The 21085-nt window shown below is 41.2% G+C and overlaps 2 protein-coding genes across 2 annotated transcripts; one reads left to right on the top strand and one right to left on the bottom strand.

Annotated features, from left to right (window-relative positions):
* Window positions 1-6996: 6996 nt before the first annotated feature.
* EFCAB10 (EF-hand calcium binding domain 10) lies at window positions 6997-8474 on the top strand. Its single transcript, XM_082047515.1, has 4 exons — window positions 6997-7150; window positions 7291-7455; window positions 7710-7794; window positions 8312-8474. Exons 1-4 carry the CDS (start codon window positions 7051-7053, stop codon window positions 8346-8348), a joined length of 387 nt encoding a protein of 128 aa, XP_081903641.1. The 5' UTR covers window positions 6997-7050; the 3' UTR covers window positions 8349-8474.
* A 448-nt stretch (window positions 8475-8922) lies between these two features.
* On the bottom strand, window positions 8923-20582 carry RINT1 (RAD50 interactor 1). The gene is made up of 14 exons (XM_082046808.1): window positions 20267-20582; window positions 19047-19242; window positions 18656-18897; window positions 18322-18495; window positions 18095-18244; window positions 16854-17010; window positions 14974-15084; window positions 14554-14779; window positions 13831-13968; window positions 12917-13116; window positions 11769-11983; window positions 10940-11120; window positions 10737-10855; window positions 8923-9592 (listed from the first exon to the last, which is right to left on the bottom strand). Exons 2-14 carry the CDS (start codon window positions 19221-19223, stop codon window positions 9379-9381), a joined length of 2304 nt encoding a protein of 767 aa, XP_081902934.1. The 5' UTR covers window positions 19224-19242; window positions 20267-20582; the 3' UTR covers window positions 8923-9378.
* Window positions 20583-21085: the final 503 nt, after the last annotated feature.

Here is a 21085-nt window from a genome sequence, read left to right as displayed (position 1 = left end):
TAACAGGCTACATGGCATTTTTTTCTAAATCTACTGTCCCAGTTACCAGTATATTCTCTATTACAACACATGCACTGTTGCAGTTCATATGAAGAGTATGTCTGTCCTTGAGACCTGTGGGAAACCATCTACATTGACATTGACCTCCACCAAATGCTGATGAATCCAGAAAAAAATTGGACTGTAGGGAGTAAGAGAAACTAAGGCAATGGAGATGGATCTCTGATCTCACCACCCGATGTAGTGTGAACTCGCTCTACAGATAGTGCTAGAATAAAATAATCTGTGATCTTAAGAGCTGTGGGCTCAGAGCCACAATTAACAATCATATATCTCAAAGAATGAAGGCTCCTGCTAAATATCTTATTTTCCCCCTTTGCCTTCAGCAAAAGTCCCACTGTAGTTGCAGGAAATAAATTTACTGGGTTTTCAGTCAACTGGGAAGTGACCAGTTCGGTAAGAGAGCTGTGTTTCCTGATATTCAACTAGCCTCTTTTTTGTGACCTATTTTTACTTCTTGACTCGGAAGCAGTAACTGGAAGTATTTTTCTGATTCCTGATATTTTATTTTTTCTCAGTATATGATTTTTTGATGGCAGGTTTAGTCTTTATTTTGCAGTTAACTGAAAAAAAAAAACCCAAACAAATGAACAATAAACATTTGCAGCTTAGCCTTAAAACTGAAGGTTCTTGTTCTCGTAGTGGGGACTGGGATGGCAACATGGTGAAGGCACAGTGATCCAGGCTACTTCTGTACTACATCAATGACAATTCTTGACGGGAGTGCTCACCAAGCTGAGTCTGGCTATGCCAGACATGCTACTTACACATAAGGAAGGGCTGGCTGGGAACATTGACATTGGTGGCAGCTTTGGCAGCAAGGACTACGAGATGATAGCAAAACTTAAGATTCTGAGCAAAGTGAGGAAGATAAATAGTGAAAGTTCAACCCTGGAATTTAGGAGAGCAGACGTTGTCTCATTGCAGATGTTTTGTTGGCAGAATCCTGCAGAAGACTGCCCTGCAGGGCCCAGGGGAGCTAGCTGAAGCACAAGAATGGTCCTTTCTGACATGCAGGAAGTTGAGCAGACGTGGGAGAAGGCCAGGGTGCCTAAATGGGAAACTCCAGACTGAAATCAAATCCAAAAGGCGAGCATACAAGCTGTGGAAGCAGCGGTGGGCTATCCTCAAGGAATACAGAAATACTGCCTAGGCACACTGAAGCAGAACTAGGAAAGCCAAAGCTCAACTGAAGTTGGAATTAGTGAAGTATGTGACCAGCCCTTTCTGTACAGTAATGTGGAAAGAAGGCTAAGGAAATTGCGCACCCCACTAGTGACGAAGGACATGGAAACACCTGAGATACACTCGGTGCTGCTTTGCTTCAGGTTTTAACTAGAGAAGGCTGTGCTCAGATCACTGGGCAGAGTCTGGGGAGTGAGGTATGACCCATGTAAGAGGAAGACTGAGTTAAGGACTACTTAGCCTGGATCTATACCAGTCTCTGAAGAAAGCCAGGCAGGATTCAGGGATGGAAGCTGATACCATTACAGGGCTGCTGACATCCTTGAAAAAAATCATGGTCAACAGGGTACAGAGTTTCTAAGGACTGGAAAAAAGCAAATGCAATGCCCATTTTCCCAGGGAACTACAGACTGCTCAAACCAACCTCAATCCCAGGCAGATTATGGAACAAATGCTCCTGGAAGCCATGTCCAAACACCATGGATTTACCAAGGGGAAACCATGCCTGACCAACCTGCTTGCCTTCTGTGATGAAATGACTGCCTTCAGGTGCTGACCACAGAGCAGCGAATGCTGTTCACTTCGACCTTAGCAAGGCTTTTGACAACATCTGCTTTTGTATTCTTACAATAATTTAGAGAGATATGGATTCAAAGCATGGACTGTGAGATGGGAGGAAAACTGTCTTGACAGCAGGGCTTGAGAAGGCTGAGGTCAGCAGCTTGACACCTGGTTGGTTGGTTGGTGGTTACTAGTAACATGCCTCAGGGGTTAACACTGGACCAAATAGTGCTGAAGGGTTTCGTTACCATCCTGGATTTTGGGACAGGTTGCAAATTCATAGATAAAAACAAATTGGAGGTAGGAATGTGATTAATACAGTAGAGGCAGAGCTGTCCTTCAGAGAAACCTCAGTAGGCTAGAAAATTGGGCTGGCAGGAACCTCGTTATGTCCAACAAAGACAAATGCAAAGTCTTATACCTGGGAGGGAGACACAATGCTGTGTTGTTGCACAAGCTGGATGCCGACTGCCAAGAAAGGAGCTTTGCAGCAAAAGGGCCTGGTTGACAAGCTGAACGTGAGTCAGCAAGGGGCTCCTGGGGTGCTGAAAGCTAACCACAGCCTGAGCCGCAGCAGGAGGAATGTAGGCGGCAGTCAGAGGGAACTGACTGTCCCTCTCTGTTTTGGCACTTGTGAGACTGCATCTGCAGAACCGTGTCCAGTTTGGGCCTGCACCATACAAGACACAGCATGGGATACTGAAGTGACTCCAGTGGAGTGCTACCAAGATGAAGTCTTAGTAGCTGAAGCATATGATATATAAGGATGTGATTTTTAAAAAGTTTTGTTCAGTTTTAAGACAAGTTTAACGGAGGAGAGGGGTCTGAGTGCTACCTTTAGCTACAAGGTAGGTGATTGGAGAAAGGATGGAACCAGAGTTTTCCTGGTGGTGCACAACAAAACAGCAAGAAGCAACAGATATAAGGAAAAGCAAGGGGACTTCTGATCAGACACAAGTAAAAAATTCTTTGCAAGTCTATTTGAGCACTGGAACAGAGACCAAGTGATGTTGTGGAATTTCCATCTTGGAGATATTAAAACCTTGACTGGACAAAGCTGTGAACAACCTGCTCTCAACAAAACCAACCAAAACAAGATGAAACAAAACAAAACAAAACAGAAAAAGGGAAAGGTTCTGTCTGTTGAGATAATTAGTACCCCAAGCCTCAATATTTCTGCTGTTAATCACTTTCCCTTATAAATATATAGTGTAAAATCCCCTGACAAGGAACTTGCCTGTATATTGGAAGTCATTGAGGATATACACAACAGAAGGGAGCAGTGGAGCTCTTCCAAAGCAGCTACCGAAATGGCAGGACCCAATCACTACAGCTCCACCCCATGCTCCCTAACACTGAGTGCTTTCTAATGTCCACGTTGAGGTAAATCATTAAAGGAGCTGCTACTCAGCAGGTTCACATCAAGCATATGTCAGACGTAGGCATCTTTCCCAGCCCTCACTGCTCCTGTCTCTTCCCACAGTCCTAGACTTCAGTCTTCTAACACTCCCATTTAGAAAAATGTGTCCATCTGCCTGTTCTGCTCAGCAAGACAAATGTTTGTTCTGCATCCAGCTTCATGGCTGACCTGCAGTCCCTGTTCTTATTCGTTACAACACTTAAGACTCCTGATAGTCTCTTTAGTTCTATGTAATTTGATAAAAGGCTTAAGTTATTAACAATATTCTGCAGAAGTCTCAGCTTCTGTCACAACAGATATTAAGTCTTTCAAACAAACTCAATTTTAAGTAACCAGGACACTTTAAACACATTAAAATAGATTTGATCCTTGAGTTCTTGATTAAAACTCAGCAGCATCTCTAAAATGGAAAGAGAATTTTTTCAGATGTTTGTCAAATCCTCTTTTTTAATTAGTCACCAGAAGTGAGTTTCTCACAAATTGTCCTAAACTGTCAGACTTTTAGGATATGTAGCTGATACTATCATTGTATGAACTGATCATAATAAATTCCTGACACAACACATTGTCAGAACATTTTTTTTCAAGTAAATAAACAGTGATTTCTTAATAGTAAAATCAAATTTTTAGAAAACTCCTAGTTGTAAATAAAATCGGGTTTGCTCTGCTTAGTGACTTTTGAACTATTCCTCGGAGAAATACACTTCAGTTTGTAATTTCTGTGTTTATTCTAAAAATTTCAGCCTTCAACATACTTATTTCATACTGATTATCTTTGCCGACCACTAAAGGAAAAGCTTCCTTTGTCAAATGCTGTTTTCCCAGTCCCAAACATTGACTTACCTACCTTTCTCTCCAGTCTTTCATATGCTCCTTCCTTTCCAGTTAGTTTTTCTGTCCTTAGGTTCTCATTTGCACAAAAATATTTTCCATGTCTTTATTTCTCCTCTGCTGGCCAGCTCAGTCTCTTGTTTGTGGTTCTTTGTACTTCAGTCTGCACTTTCTCACATCACTCTTCCTTAGGAAAAAAACTTCGCTAGTGCTTTGCAAACTCTATTGAAAGGCACAGAAAAGTCAACTGCAGGAATGGGTTCAGCAGCTATGAAATGTATTCCTTAGGAAAAGGAGGTTTCTACCCCTGCCAGGTAGCTGTGAAGGGAGGTAACTGTTGTAAACCTGCAGTTCCTCTTGGAGCAGGTAGCATAACCAGTTTAAAATACTAAGGAATACAGATAGAGCATGGTTGTATTATCTCTGCAGTTTTGGATGCTGCCTTTCTCCCACTCTTCCTCTAATAGAAATCACTTTTTTTTTTTTTTTTCCCTTTTTTTTCCTTAATGTCTCATGATATGTTAGTTTTGGCAAAGAGCTAAAATATATAGTCCTGGACTTTCTGCAGGAATGTGATTTTTTTTTCTTTACTATATGGTCATTTATCATTGTCTGTTTTTTGATGGCTGACAGTTATGCCTTTGTAGATTTGCTTGATTTTTTTTTTTAAGTGGGACACTTTATTTGATTGTCTCTGTCCTACTCACAGTGGGTACTACAATAAAAAGGTTCTTTGATGGCTCCTCTCTGTACAAGCTATGCTGCAAGCCTCAATAATTATTTAAAAATGTAACCCTTATTACTCATAGTTGCTAATAATTGATTTTGCATATTGTATCAGCATTGAGCACACATGACAACGTTCCACTAGGTGGCATCTGGACCCACTCTTAGGGAAGTCTGCTGCCTCCCTGGGGCCCAGTTTAAAGATGTGAGGAGAAAGCTTCCTGCCCTGGTACAGACTCAGATTGTGATCCAATAGTCTTTTTCCAGGTAGGCAGTGATAAAGTTGCAACAAGAAGTCCAAGGGCTGGCCAAGGGATCAGCAGCACAAGTAGTGTTCTCCTCTGTCCTTCCAGTCCCAGGGAACAATGAGGGAACAAACAGGAAGAGCTAGCAGCTCAACACTTGGCTCTGAGCCTGGTGTCACCATCAGAATTTTGTGTTATGTTTTGGTTTGGTTTTTTTTTTATCATAGGTTGGTTTACATGACACTGGGCCTGCTGGTGACAGATGGTGTACACCTGTCTCAAAGTGGGAAAAGAATCTTTGCACAGGTGTTAGCAGGACTCACTGAAAGAGCTTTAAACTAGATGTGAAAGGGGAAAGGTGTAAAACCAGACTCAGTAGAGATAAGCCTGCGGGTGGCACAACAATGTTTGAGGGACAGTGTGTTCATGACATCCTTAGGTCTGCTGACTCAGTGGAGGTAAGGGATAAAGATCCATGCGGCAGCAAAGACACAAAGGTTATTGATGTGTTAGAAACCACGGAAGTGCCTCAGAATGGTCACGTAGGAATTGGGACTTCTGCCCCAAAGAGTTGGTGGGATCAATAGCCCAGATAAAGTGCATCTACACCAATGCACATAGCCTGGGCAACAAGCAGGAGGAGCTGGAAGTCATTACGGAGCAGGAAAACTTATATAGTTGCCATCATAGAAATACCGCTCGGTGAATTAATGCAACTGTGGTATGAACTAGTAACTCAGCTGGAAGCAATGATTTTCTGTTCCAGTGATAACATGGTGACATACAGGCAAATTAACTTTCGCTTCCCATTTTCTACCCATTGGAGCAGTGGCTGCAGAGTCACTCAAGTCTCAGTCTTCTGCTTTACTCCACCTCATGCCCCGAGCTGACTGAAGACGCACCCTGCCTGCTCTGCCAAGCAGCCACTCTCCCTCCTGCCAAGCCCTTACGGCCCTTTCAGAGAATCACAGAATCACAGACTGTTAGGGACTGGAAGGGACCTTGAAAGATCATCTAGTCCAATCCCCTGCCAGAGCAGGAACACCCAGATGAGGCTACACAGGAAGGTGTCCAGGTGGGTTTTGAATGTCTCCAGAGTAGGAGACTTCATAACCTCCCTGTTCCAGTGCTCTGTTACCCTCACCGTGAAGATGTTCCTTCTCATAGTTAAGTGGAACCTCCTGTGTTCCAGTGTGTACCCATTGCCCCTTGTCCTATCATTGGTTGTCACTGAGAAGAGCCTGGCTCCATCCTCATGACACTCACCCTTTACATATTTATAAACATTAACGAAGTCACCCCTCAGCCTCCTCTTCTCCAAACTAAACAGACCCAGCTCCCTCAGCCTTTCCTCATCAGGGAGATGTTCCACTCCCTTCAGCATCTTTGTTGCCCTGCGCTGGACTCTCTCCAGCAGTTCCCTGTCCTTCTGGAACTGAGGGGCCCAGAACTGGACACAATATTCCAGGTGTGGTCTCACCAGGGCAGAGTAGAGGGGAAGGAGAACCTCTCTGACCTACTAACCACCCCCCTTCTGGTACACCCCAGGATGCCATTGGCCTTCCTGGCCACAAGGGCCCAGTGCTGGCTCATGGTCATCCTGCTGTCCACCGGGACCCCCAGGTCCCTTTCCCCTACACGGTTCCCTAGCAGGTCGTTCCTCAACTTATACTGCAGCCTGGGGTTGTTCCTGCCCAGATGCAAGACTCTACACTTGTCTTTGTTATATTTCATTAAATTTTCCCCGCCCAACTCTCCAGCCTGTCCATGTTTCGCTGGATGGCAGCACAGCCTCTGGCGTGTCAGCCACACCTCCCAAATTTACTCCTTGCGTTGCCTTCCCTGAGGGCTTTTCTCCTCCTCCGTGTACGAGCGGCTTCTCCTCCGCCCCGTGCCGCCCGCTCTCACCTCGCGCGGCCCCTCGGCGGGGCGGGGGCGGTTAACGGCCGGGGCGGGGCGGTTGGGGCGGTTAACGGCCGGCGCGCGGGGGCGGGGCGGCGCGCGGTGTCCCAGCAACGCGGAATGGCGGCGGGCGAGCGGGAGGGACGCGACTACCTGCAGCGGCACCGCATCCCCGAGCTGCTCCACCGCCTCGGCGAGCTGCTGCTCTACCACCGCCCCGGTGCGGCGCCGCGCCCCGGGGCAGGGCAGGCCCGGGCCCGCCGGGAACAGCGGGTCGGGACGGGGCGGGCAGAGGGGCTGCGCGGCCCGCGGTGCCCGGCTGAGGGGCCTGTGTCTGCGGGCGGTTTTACTTCGTTGCAGAAAGGCCACGCGAGTTCCTGATCCAGGTGCTGGAAAGGGTGAAGGCCGGAAAACGAGCCGAGGGGGAGTACCCGTACCTCATGGACGAAGACAACCTGGCCGCCATGTTCAGCTTGCTGGATGTCGTCGGCCAAGGGCACATAACAGCGGCACAGTACAGAGAAGGTGCGTCTCACCTGAGCAGCAGGGCAGACTGGAGTGCCTGTGTTCACACTGAAGTATTAAAATCATTGAAAAGCTATGCCTACATGTACTTTAAAAGTATCTACACTTCTGCCAATACACCACCTAGAACTTAGAAAGTTAAGAAAGCTACATGTGTTTAAGTTACATATGTTTAGCTTTTATCATATCTAGGCCACTATAACATGTTAAAATAATCTTTCAAGGACTTGCATAGGAAATTCTCTTTCCTTTAGCTCTTAAAACTTTGGGACTAAGTACTGAAGATCTGCAGTTTGGAGATGATGTGAATATTACACTGGATGTATTCAAGGAGGAAGTGTAAGTTTAAATGAAAGGGGGCTTTTAGGGGGTGGGGAAAGGTATGAACAGGAGATATTTTACTGAGATTTATTTTTTATTTACAAAACCGTAGAATTAACGGACTTGCTCGTGTAAGCTTAACCCCTTTACTTTGCACTGCAAGCTTTAAAAAGGTCGCTTACTGCCTGACCTTGCTTGGCTTGCTGCAGCCTGAACCAAACCCAGCATTTTCCTCCACCATCTGGGTTGCGGGATCCCCTCAGGGCAGCCCTCTGGGATTGCTGTCCCTCGGGTCAGCCAGGCTGGCATCCGGCAGCCCAGGGGTTTGAACACCACCTAGGAATGTGAAATGGTGAAGCAGTGCTGTCATCTTTGCCAGAGGTTGCAACACAGCTGTAGATAAGCTCTGTTACAATAATTTCTCACGGTCAAGGTACCGTGGTACCTGTTTTGGTAACTGTTGTAATCACTGAAAGGTAATGGAACTAATTATCCTCATTGTTACCTAACTAGAATTCTTTATTTTCTGTCTTAGGAAGAAAAAGATGCTGGCAAGCTGGGCTGTATATTAGTTTGAGCAGTGGTCTGCTATATATGTTAAAAACAGGCTTCTTCTCAATTCTTCTTCTGCTTTATTAGCTGTGGATAGCTGATTTTAAGCAGTACTGTCTTTTCTTTGTTTTCCATCCCCCCACTTTGAAATGGAAAAATGACAAGAACTTGTTCATGTTTACCAGGCACTGGACAGGTATCTTTTGAGAATTGCTTTCCTTAGTGCAATTAGATGGTTAAAAAAAAGTAGAGATCTCTTTTTCACAACTAAAAAAAAGTAGTTTAGAGTTTCTTCAGTTTGTAGCTTACAGTAAGAGGGTATTGCTTATTGGCTCATTACCATTGAATAAAAATATCTTTAAGAGCTGAGCTGGTTTTGGGGGTTTTTAGCCTTGTGTTTTGTGGGTTTTGTTTGTTTGTTTTTAAAGGAAAGACCAACTTCAGCAAGTTATGACAAATGTCCACAATTAATGGTAGCACTTCCAAGTAAAATGCTATTTTCAAACTTACAACACAGCATAAATGCAATTTTTAAGTAGAAACTAAAAAAAAAAAAAAAAAGACTCTGTTACAGCAAAGAAAAAATAAACTGAACTAGTACAAATAAAACTGACATTCCTTCTTTGTTCTTTATATACACACTTTAGTATAGAACATCCATTACCTGGGGTTTAGAGATGTAAAACATCTGTTTAGTTCACAGGAGAGATCTGTCCATGTCTTACACAAGTATATTTACACTGTGACTACTCGGTATTCCTTAGAATGACATTGACAAGGCAGATGTATTCATTAGAGATGAAGACAGTTCTAGTTTCTAAATGCAATGGCAAGCGGGCTGTTGAACACAATATCTGTGCAGTTCAAAACTAAGTCAGTAGCATTGACGTTTTTATTCAAACTGTATATAATGCATAAGATTAGATGAAACCAGGCGTTCAGCATACACTATTGAAAAAAATAACTCAAGTATGTAACTATATTTGCTTTGCATTTGTTCAAAATAATAAGTAATCTAGACAAAGTTATTAACCATTTCTGAAAAAGTCTTTATTTTCCTGTATTTGGCCAACTAGCTCTCAAATTGAGAAGAATCTCAACATCCTTTTGAGATAATTTATAAACTCCAAGTTCATTCAGTGCTGCTGTGGCAGGTGGCTGGTTTGGGTTTAATGTTTCATTTTCTGAAGCTGACTGTAGCACATCCTTCAGAAGCAAGGCTGAGCCAATATTCAGGTTCAGGATGATACAGGCTTCTTTTATGCTAGAGGGAAAAGTTATATGGATTAACATGAGAAGCAACCATGTGATATGCTTAATTTTGTGCACGCAGTAATTAGAAAAGAAAAACAACCTCCACAGACTTCTGAAAAGGATCAGAAGTATTGAGCTGGAACAACTGCTCAGATCGAGGCAAATAGCGTACTTGTTCTTACTGTCTAAGTCTTTTCTGTTACATATGTGTATTTCATAAGCATCAGTATTTTGCCTCCCAGTGCTCGGCCTGCCTTTTCCTTCTAAAGTTTCTCTGCCAGTACTAAAATACAGAACAGAATTTACCACTTTATTGGTCTAGTTTTCTCTAACTACATTTTCCCCCTAAGATTATTAGAAACTTCTTATTCAGGATACTGTGCTCTTAAAGTGCTAGAATCTGTGCTAGAATCTGAACATTTTCCCTAATTAATATCATTAGGGATCAAGCAGATACCCTGTCTTTGTCACATTGTTTATAGTCTAATTATGATACCTAGCCATATATCCATTGAAGTTCTTTGTGCGTCTTTGTCCTCTTATGCTTAGGATAAACCTGAGGATGCTACGTGAATATGCAATTAAAAAATGCCAATAATAATCTTTTCTTCAAGTGTTCAAGACTGAATATTGATTTAAAAATATTGAGTAAGATTTGTGCCCAAACTAGCCTAGGAGTTCAGCGCTAGACTCTTTAGAAGACTGTGGGCTATTTAAAAAAGACTAACCACAAAGTAGCTTCCTCTCACCAATGAATGCCGCTAGACTCCTATGCAAGGCAATTCTGAGTTGGAACACAGTTTAAAGTAGCATTTCTTCTAACAACAAAGAAAGTTTATTGTGTTCTAACTATGTCTTTGAGTAGTTTCTTTGGCTTCAGTTTTGGAAGTCTCTGCTACTTATATTCCTTTCATAAATTAATCTGGACATCCTGACTGCTCAAAATACTCCGGAACACATGCTACAGTCCGTTGCTGTCCGAGTATATGCTGCAGAATCAAAACGTCACTAGTCGTAAACACTGGAATCATAAATGATCCACATATTTTAAGTGTGAAAAAAAACTGAAAAAATCATGGTGATACATAAACTACATATATTCATCTGGACATTCACTTCTGAAATACCGACAGATCAGAAATTTGCCTACTTACTGCTTGAAGTAGTTTTCTGGCCTCTTGCAGTAGTGTGAAAATAAAGGGAACAGATTTCTACTCATGTCAAACTGGAGTTGTGCTGCTCCTCCTTCATTGAAATGATTTGCCATAATTACCTAGAAACACAAAGAGGTGCATCTACTGTTTAAGCCACTCACACCTATGCTGTGTTGCATAGGCCACATGTTGCTGATACCTACTTCCTGATATATGTATACATCCACTTTCTCTGCGAGTATTTGCCAGAAAATTTTGAACAGTGAGAGACAGAGCTGCTGTTCTAGTTGTAGCAAGCGGTCTCGTAGTGTCAACAACATCGGGCAAGCTGTGCTTGACAGAGACATTACTGCTTGCTCTGCTTGAGATGGTAAAGATAACCACCTGAAAGAAATTATTGCACTGAAGTCATTATTATGAAATTATTCATATTACAACAACTGAAGTTAAAATTATCCTTTAAAAAAAAAATCTTAACCATTTACAATGGTTTGGAGCGAGTTCTGCTTTCCCATTTAAAATCTAAAGGTAATCACAGTCTAATGCTATGTTTAAATTCTATTTAATACTAAACTCATGCATTAGTTATAAATCTCTGAACATGCTATTCAAAGAAACACCATCTAATCTAGAAAATAATTAAATTGCATTCTTTTTATCAAGTACTTCAGCAATTTTACTCAGGAGCAAACATTCAAGAAGCCCTACAAGTCTGTGAAGACAGAATGGACATTACAGGCCATATCGTATTAACTCTTTCATACTACTATAACGAAAATAATTCTTTTCCAAACTAGAGTGAACCTGAATTCTTCTTTTTACACCCACTAATTGTGGAACTACTTTAGAAAGTATAGCATTAAAATAGTCTTGAAGTAAGTGTTAAGAGCATTTTCCAAAACTTACTAGCCTGCCCCATTCCTATTCAGGAAAATAATTTTGACTCTTAGCTACTCCTGCCTTTATTTACCTCAATATTTTTAACAGGAAATAATATTGTAACATGGGAAGAGACTAAAGAGACAGAATCACCTCTCTTTTTTGTACAGCTTTGCAGCATCTTTGACCTCTCTGAAGACATGATCTACCTGACGAGTCAGCATGTCATGTTTCAGGCGTTCCAGGAGGTTAATCATGTCATCAAAGACAGAGCTCTCCATCGAAGCCAGCTGCCCCAGCTGTAGCTGACTGACAGCATCACTTTCTGCATGAACCTCCAGTTCCGCCTGCTGTAGCTGCAGGAAAAACTAGAGAAACAAAACCAGATATGAATAACACAAAAAATAATCTTACCATTTGAACTTTTCATTGTTACTTTAGAGGCACAGTTCTAGAAAAAACTCTCCTGACACATTTATAAACTTAAAATCTTAAGATTTTATAAACACTTGCTTATCTTTCCCTGTGGTCCTGACTTAGTGAAAAAGAAAACAAGGTGTTTTAAGCCTAGTGATGGAACTAACACAGGTTTCAGATGAACAGCAGATAGGTAATAGGAATAGATCTAGAGAAATACTGAAAAGATATTTTAAGATTGACAGTAGAATGCTCAAAAAAACTCCATTTTCGACCTTTTTAATGTTTGCAAAATAAAACTAGAATCTTTACTTGTAATTAATTTTAGAAATAATTGTTCACTAAATCACAAATTTACTGGGCTGACAACAGCAAGAAAAGGGATCAAGTCTGACGTGACATAGTGGTAACAACTTGTTGGTTTTGCTTTTAAGCAGAGCAAGATGTTCAGACGGATGCAGCTGTATACCACGAAGGCTGCTGTCCTATCAAGTCAAGACTACCCTCTGCTAGAGCCACAGTTTCTTGTGAAGACAAAAATAATTTGGAGACTGCCCATCTTGCACACAAATCAGTGCTGTTAATACTGGCTCAGAGATCTCCAAAATCAACTCACTACTTTTTTACAATGCAAAGCATGTAAAGGAGACTGCTTTTTTGTCTGTTCACATTATTCCATTCCCCAGGCTCTCTTTGCATTTCCCTAGAAAGTTTATAATCAATAAGACTTAGATCTCAAACAAGAATCTCTCCTTATACAACTTTTATTAAATATGAATTTACTTGTCATTCTATTTTTTCAGTAATAATTCTGTTGAATACACTTAGATAAACAGTATGAAAATAAAGTCCTTTTTTTTTTTTTAAGTAAAATAATTACTTACTACATTGTCAGCCCAGTCTGCCAACACTGTTGCTATATAGTTAACAGCATTAAGTATTGCACAGTATCGGAAGCCTAAGGGAGCTCTAGTCTCTTCCTTCATTACTTGAGTTAATCGTATCCTGAAATCATCAACTAACTCCTTCTGTAGGCCCAGGAACTGTAGTTTTCTGGAAGCTGTTGGAAGATTCTTATACCTTTCTGGAAAGACATTAACAAAATGTTTTTAGGTTTTCCAACACTGAAAAAAAGCTTTTCAAAAAGAAACATTACAGTCATCTTACTACACAACCTTATGCCTCTGAGAACATCATATATAGTATTTAAAACAGCTGACATTTTAACAATTTTAGGGAAACTAGTCAATGCAAAAGCTAAACATGTAAAGAAACTATATTCTTCCCCCTCCTGATTCCACTAGCACTTGTATTTTAATGCTTGAAGCAAGATGGGATTATACCACACCACCCAGTGTGGCCGCTAAAGCTTACTCACAGAGTAAGATAAAACCATTGAATATGCAATTAAGTGTCTCCTGCAAAATTACTTGTTCTTATATTCTCCTCCAAGAAAGCAGAGGTTACCTAATAGCTTCTACATTGTCGTGGAATCAAAAGGAATAATGGGATTTTTTTAATTAGTGCATTGTAACAAATTATATTATCTCAAGTATGAACAAGTTTTAATATGCTAAATATATATTTTTGATTATTATTTTGTAAACATGTCACTCGCTCAAGATTATTCATACTTGAGTTGGTGTCCAAAATACAAAACTAACAGGAAACATCCAAACTTTGCAACGTTACTTGGCAACTACAGCTGACAATGGACACTTAGTAAAGAAACCTGGTTAGCTGAAGTTTTCTTAACATTTCTTACAAACAAGAGCAATGCCTACAGATTAATAATTACCTGTTATAACTAACAACAGAGTCATAAAAGTTTCAGCACAGTCTGGAACTTTCATGTCATCTACATCAGTGATATCTTTGTATTGCGATATCCACGCAGCCTCAGATGAAAGCATGGAGTCCATTTTCTGAAGAGCAACTGAGATGCACAAAAGTTGTGAATTGTAGAAGTATTTTTTAATTAAAAACTTAAACAAAGCACCTTCTAAAATATATAAACATAAAAGCCTGATCTCTACTAATTTTACATCTTCAGGTTATAAAAACTACTGATGATTGGATTCACACAAAACCAGCTTCAATGTATTTGCATTTGCAAGGCTGCTCACAACTATGTCAGAGTTGACTGGGGGTTTAGTTTTGTTTTAACAGTTGGCTTGCTCCTTTCCAATGTATTTCTTCTTAATTTCTCAAAGGTTAATACCTCTGCCCTATTTCAATTTAGAGTCCACCCTTGTCTGCACACACGTGAATGCAACACTTGCCTAAAAACAAGCCTACTGGATTCCATGTAGCTTAGGGGCAAGAATCCTACAAACCACAGAAGCACTCTGAGTCTAACCAATTATTAGTCAAAACAATCACAGAATATGAAAATATGTATGTTGTATGTAGTAGCCCTGTCCAAGTGACTTATCCTATTTGAGAAGGCTACGCATGGAAGTATACATATACTTTCCGATTGTGCAGTGTAAAGGCCAATAACATCCATTTGAAGTCTTACATTTTCTTTCCACCGTTAGCCACCTTTGGAAGCAGGACTCTTCTGACAGAATATGCATGCAACTGGGAAAACTGCTCAGATATCCGTGAACGCTGTACAACTCTCTCTCAAATAGAAGCACCTCATCCACAAGGTGACAAAAGAGGGTATCATCATACAACAGGCATGGAATATCAGCAGCCAGCTTCTCCAAAATCAGCATTACTAGGCCACGAGAGAATTCAAGCTTTTGAAAGAAAAAAAAGTGAATAAAATGTCACAGATAGAAAGTATTAACATGTGCAAACATGTACATAGCAAACTGCTACCAGGCTGAGTTAAAAGTCTCATCACACACTTGGTGAAATCAGTGGGCTTGCACAAATATCTGTTAGAAGTTGACTTACATATTCGTATGTGTAAAACCAAGAAAGTGCTTACCCCAGCATTCACTGAAGATCCTGCTTTGTCCAGTATTGGCTGGATTTTGTCATCAAGGAACTTTGCATGATTTCCAATCCACATAAGTACTTGTGTTAAATACCACTCAGGCTTATTTAAAAAAAGAAAATAACATTAATTCAGGTGCTACTATTTTAAGACAAACTTCCAAACATCTCAGGCTCTTTTCCTGCCTTTTGACCTCAGATCACACAAGTCTTTCACAGTGTTTTACTTAGCTTTGATTTTCATAAAAGCAGCATCAGATAAATACTTCTGGATTTGAACAGTCTTAAATGCACCAATTATTCTGTTTCTTCTCAAGCAAAAGCTCCATTTTTAAATCTCCCTCTTCTCTACTGCATTCTCACTCATGAGGTCCTCTTTTCTGTTTCATATACTTCCTCCTGTTCTTCTGTGTGGTCTTTATTTCTTGGTACAGCAAGAAGGATGCACTCCTGAGAAAACTCTCTGCCGTGGCTCAGTTCTTACTGTCATTGTATCCAAACTCCAGCCCATCTTCCCCCAGAAGAGAGGAATCCTTCACCTCCTTGTTTCACACCATAATGCCCTTAAGCTTCCTCAGTTTCCACACCTAAATATATGCCCTGTAGTTTTCGATGAATGTTTTTTTCAATGTTAGTGTAAGCAGAAGCAGTTCCTGTCCTCCTCACTCCCAGTAGCCAAAGAACCTTCTACTGAGCTGCACTCACATTCTCCACATTTTGTCTGTCTGTTTCTTATTTCTGTATTAATTTTCAACTGTCAACTGAATTTCATCACAGTTTTTCTTTGTTTGTTTGACATTCCTTGGTCAACAAGCCAAGATCACTGTGAGCTCCGAGCCTGCTCTCTGAAGTATTTGTAATCCCTTCCAGGTTGATGTCTCTCAAACATTTTACACAGGTATCTTCTTTATTCCATTATCCAAATTATTATTAAACAACAAAACAAAAACCCCAACCCAAATTCAAGCAAATCCCTGTTGGAATATCTTTCTGATCACAAGTTTTTTTAGAAAAAATAGATGCTCATATATTGTCGATCACAAATTCCAACTCTTGAACATAATCTTCCCATTTGCTTATGAAATAATTTAGTTCATGTCTAAAAAACCTCTTCCCCACTAACATTCATTACATTATTTTAAAAAGCACTGTAGTAACAACTATCAAGATTGCAAATTTACCCAAGATTGTCAACACAAGTACATAGACTTGTGCAACTAAATTGTTAGAAAACAGCTCTCCAACTCTGCTGCAGATGCGCTACAGTAGCATTAATGCACTGAAACCTGTTCCAATGATAATTCTCAGACAAAACCCCTCAGTCTTTGAAGATAATTCCTACAAAAGTAAGTCAGTCTCCAACTGGTAAACTGCAAATCTCTTGTTGTATTTTAACCCAGAAAACTAACAGTGCCTTTAGACTAATCACATTTTATATTTTTACAGCAGAATCCAACAGTTTCAGTTACACTAAGGTAGCAAAACACCATGCCAAAAATCAAAGCCACAGCTCTGTACAGCCTTTGAGCTCAAGCAATAAGGAACTGGGCACAACCATTTGCGAGGACACAGAGGAAATCCAGCAAAGCTTCTGAAATTATGAGTCAGTCTAAGATTGCAATCACACTTCCTAAAGCACCTGGGCAAGAGAGAAATGTTGCCTGGCTCAGAGAAAATGCTTGTGCCTCTGAAAGGTCTCCAAGTGCTATCTTGATGTCTGTCCACACTTAGGTAGACACAAGAACTGCACAGTTTTGAAGAATCTTAATTCCAGAAAGGAAAGCATTAAAGCTATACAATTTAAATACAGCAAACTATCTGTTGCTTAAAAAACAAAACAAAACAAAAAAAACAAAGTGCTTTTTCTCATACCTTGTTTAAAACATTGGTTTGTTTATTGCCAGTGAAATGATACTTGAATCTCTTCTGAAGAGGATTCAGCATGATCTGTATCGGAAGGATAATGGGTGGCGATGAGGGTAATGAGTACTTTTCTGGCAATTGTTTAGGTTTGGTCAAAAGTTCATCTCTAAGTTTGACAGTCAAGGATGAATTTAAGTGTTGAATTCTCCCAACATCATCATTTCAATAGAACAGGTTTATAAGAATGAACATTTCTTAATTCTACCTCACTGCCTGAAGACACTATTATGCAATCGATACAATTCCTCAAATATGAAGGATACTCTAAATGTTTCAGTTTATAGAATATTTAGTACAACTCAGGCTGCTAAGAATTATTTATTCAATAACAACACAAGTCACTTAAGTCAGTTTGATTTAGGAAACTCCTATCCAAAAAAAAACCCCACAGAAAATCACCATTATCAGTACCAAAAACAGGGGCTGTCCAAGAGACATACTTATTTATATTTATTAAAGGAGGATAAAAGACTCATGAGAATAATACATGCAAGACGTTATTTCCCATTTTCACATAATTGATTCAAGTGACCCAGTCTGACAGACCAAAATTGTTACCAACTCAGGGTAGTGTAGAATGGCCTTGTATCTTCCTGCTTGCTTTAGCTGTGCTTTATTTGATCCACAAAAAAACAAAGTAACAGGATAAGCAGCAGTGCCTTCTGATTAACCACAAAGGCAGACTACAATGGCTGCACAATTAAAATCCTTCTGCAGTCACCCCATTTTGCAAAGTCTCCTTCTGAGACACGCATCTTTAGCTTTCCTTCTTTTCCTTCTGGAATGGGACATATTAAAGTGATTAAGGCTTATTTCAAATAAGGCTATGAAAGGAAAAGCATTAACCGTGTAAAATAAAATACACACCACCATTTTTTATTAACATGGGTAATATTATCAAAGCGTCAAAGGCCTGATCCTCATGAAACTGTCAGCTACCATGAGATAAGCAGATCTGATGACTTGGTGTTACAGTGATGCTGCTGCCAATAAAGGCAACTTTGGCATCTGGCATTTTCTGAACAACAACAACAACAACAAAACATTCTAATGTTAATACAAAGTACCGTAAATTAAAATTATCTTCTGTCTTTAGGAAGAACACAATTTTAAATAATTCTCCTTGAGAATGTGCATCTCTGACATTCATTATTCCTACTAAAGTATACCACAGCTCTTTAAAAGGATACGAGGTTTGCAATTTCAGAAGCTGACAAAACAACATCTCCAAATTATTGTATACATCAGGAGCATTTGCTGGTGCAGAAAGGCCAAACGCCTGAGACTGAGGCGGCCCCACAAACGGCCAGCGGAGCTGGGTTAGTACCTCTTCAAAGTCACTGCAACACAAAACAAGCATTTTAACACGAACTTACAGAACAACACAAAGACGAGGCAGTGCCAGTACATCCCTTACCTCGACAATTTGTCCTTAAGAATTTTATGCCAGAATTTAACAGTGGATCTCACAAAAGCAAGAAGATGAGAACAAGATGACTCCTTAAGTTTAATATCCAGTTCTGCCATGCATTCCAGAGTACTGGCTGCCTCTGGAACATTGTTGGTCATCAGATATTGCTGAATGCTATCACTACAAAACACAAGAGTTAAGGCCAAAAATTCATTAAAGATAAAATAATAATTTGTATATTGAAAAACAAAGATAAAACTTTCTCAAATCTAAAATATTTTAATGACAAGACAAACTACGTTACCAGTCACAGAACACAAATGCAGTACCCAAACTTTACCTTAATTCTTCTATTCGTGAAATCCATTTAAGATAGCACAGATGTCGTTCAATCTCTTCTATTTGACTAATCAGTACATCAAGATCCTCCATCCATGGCTGAGCTTTCAGTAAGTGGCTATCGATTGAATCAGACAGAAGAGCTTCTTCCTCTAGAAGCCGATTCAGAGACTCTTTAGAATCTTCTGCATTCTTTAAGGCATTTTGAATTCTCTTAGGGACTTCTGATGAAACTGTAAGCACCTGCATTGATAGAGAAGTATTAAGTCTGACACAAAACCACTGTGCTATGTAGAGGAGTACTATTTCAGATATTAATATATTGCTTTAAGTATACTTAATTAGTCATATAACATATTCAAAGGGAAAATAAAAAAAGGAAATATGCTTACCTGTTCTTCTAATTGCTTTTTATTTTCAGATAGCTTATCAATAAGGTCATCAAGCTTCCTCAGAGAATCATAGTCACTTCCAACCTCTCTTTCCACAAATTCAGAAACATAGTATGGGATATCACAATGATCTAGATCTCTTGTGACTTCTTTCTTTCCAACAACATCAGTTGCCATGTTTTCTTTCCCTGCAATACTGATTATACAATTTCTAATTAGTCACCACTAAGACAGCACAAACAACTATTGATCTAGTGAGAACACAAAACTCCATGACAAGCTAGGCAGTTCAACTGCAATTTAAACTTAGAGCAGTATATTTACTGGATGTCTTAATTTAAGTGAGACAATTTGCTGGCATAAGTCTTAACTGAGATATGCTAAAACCTTGATTACACATCCATCTGTCAATGCATCATACACTAATTATTGAGGAGAAATATACCTGATAACTTCTTCCTTCCCCAAAACTGTGAACTTTAGTTTTAAAAGTTTAATATGTGTGTAGTTTCTACATATATAATATAGAAAACATACTGAAAAATACTAAAAATATATATTTGTAAAATACAAAGGAAGATAACAGTGATCTGCTTTATCATTTCATATCCTTTCAGGATGTTCCAGAGATATCAATTGATGACTGACATACTTCTAGTAAAGTATCCACTCACATCTTGCAATTATTTGTAAAGTTAAAGCATCACTGGATTATTTATAAGAAAATCCACGTGGTATAACAGAAAATGCAGCAGACTTGAAATTGAGAGGATGATAATGTATAGTGAAACTACAAAAGGCAACAATGATGAATGTTTGGCAACTTCAATTCTCAACTTTTTAATATCACTTGCAAAACAGTATTTAAAATTTTAATTTATATACTTGCCCTTTATCTGCTACAAGCTTTAATTAGGTGAAAAACCCCACTAAACTGACAACAGGAGTGAGAAAATGGTGCAACCGATGAGCCAAAGCTGGAGAAGCAATAGGGAGCACCAGGAAGGACAAACTGGGAGACCGAGTGTGTTGCTAAGGGAGAAGTGCATAAACAGAGGAGTGAAAAGCACCATGCTGTTTGCAGCAATGAAAACAAGTTACAACGCATAAGACTGCTAACCAAGCGGTGCTCTTCACCAAAGGATAAGGATACAGGAGAGAGGACCAAGGCTCTGAAGAGCATCCTCCAGTGGCGCCCCAGCCCGCAGCTCAGCACCCACCTTCGCCAGAGGGCCAGGACGGCTCGAGGAGCGCTGGAGCTTCAGCGGGCCCCGGGGAGGCTCCGGGCGAGGCCCCCGCAGCCCAGGCCAGGCGGCCGAGCAGCCCCTCTCCCCGCCAGCCGCGAACGCCCCGCTGAGCGCCTCTCCCCGCGTCGCGCCGCTGGCTGGACGGCGCCAGCAGGGCCCTGCGAGCGGGCGCAGGCAGCGCAGCTCGTTGTGACACGGGCCCGCCGAGGCAGCCCAGGGCTCCCCGGCCGCCGGAGGCAATGCGGCGGGGTCCGGTCCCCCAGCGCCCTCCCGGGAACGACAGGCCGGCCCCGCCCCTGCCGCGTCAGCAGCGCACAGGTCACGGGCGCGCAGTGCTGCCCGCGGGCGGGGCCGGAAGAGCGCATGCGCAGTGCCCACCCTCGCCTGGCCGAACTGGCGTGAGTAGCCTGCGGTGCGCATGCGCAAAGCCGGCAGCCGGCCGCGGCCCGGCGCCCCTCACACCGCCACCGGCAGCCGCTCAGGGTGGTGGTCCCGCTCTTCGAGCATCTGATTTTGCCCCTGCGTGGAAAGCGCAGCCTCGCTGGTTCAGGAGCCTTCGCCGCTTCGTGCCCCTCGAGACGCGTCCTCTCCTGAGGTACCGACCGGGCGCCAGGGGCCTGCGCAGCGGTGACCGCCTGCAGCGTGCGTGGATCTGAGCAACACAGGCTGTTCGGTTTAGAAAGAGGCTGAAAATGCAGTGTCTTTCTAGACCAGCTTAATAATATTTTTTCTACCAGAGGCTTGCCTCATCCCCTGGCAGCAACGCACAGGCCCAGATGTGTGAAGGCAGTA

Source organism: Streptopelia decaocto (genome assembly GCF_964273445.1).
Source record: "Streptopelia decaocto genome assembly, chromosome: 1".
Classification (NCBI taxonomy): domain Eukaryota; kingdom Metazoa; phylum Chordata; class Aves; order Columbiformes; family Columbidae; genus Streptopelia; species Streptopelia decaocto.
This window is presented reverse-complemented; position numbering and strand designations above follow the sequence as displayed.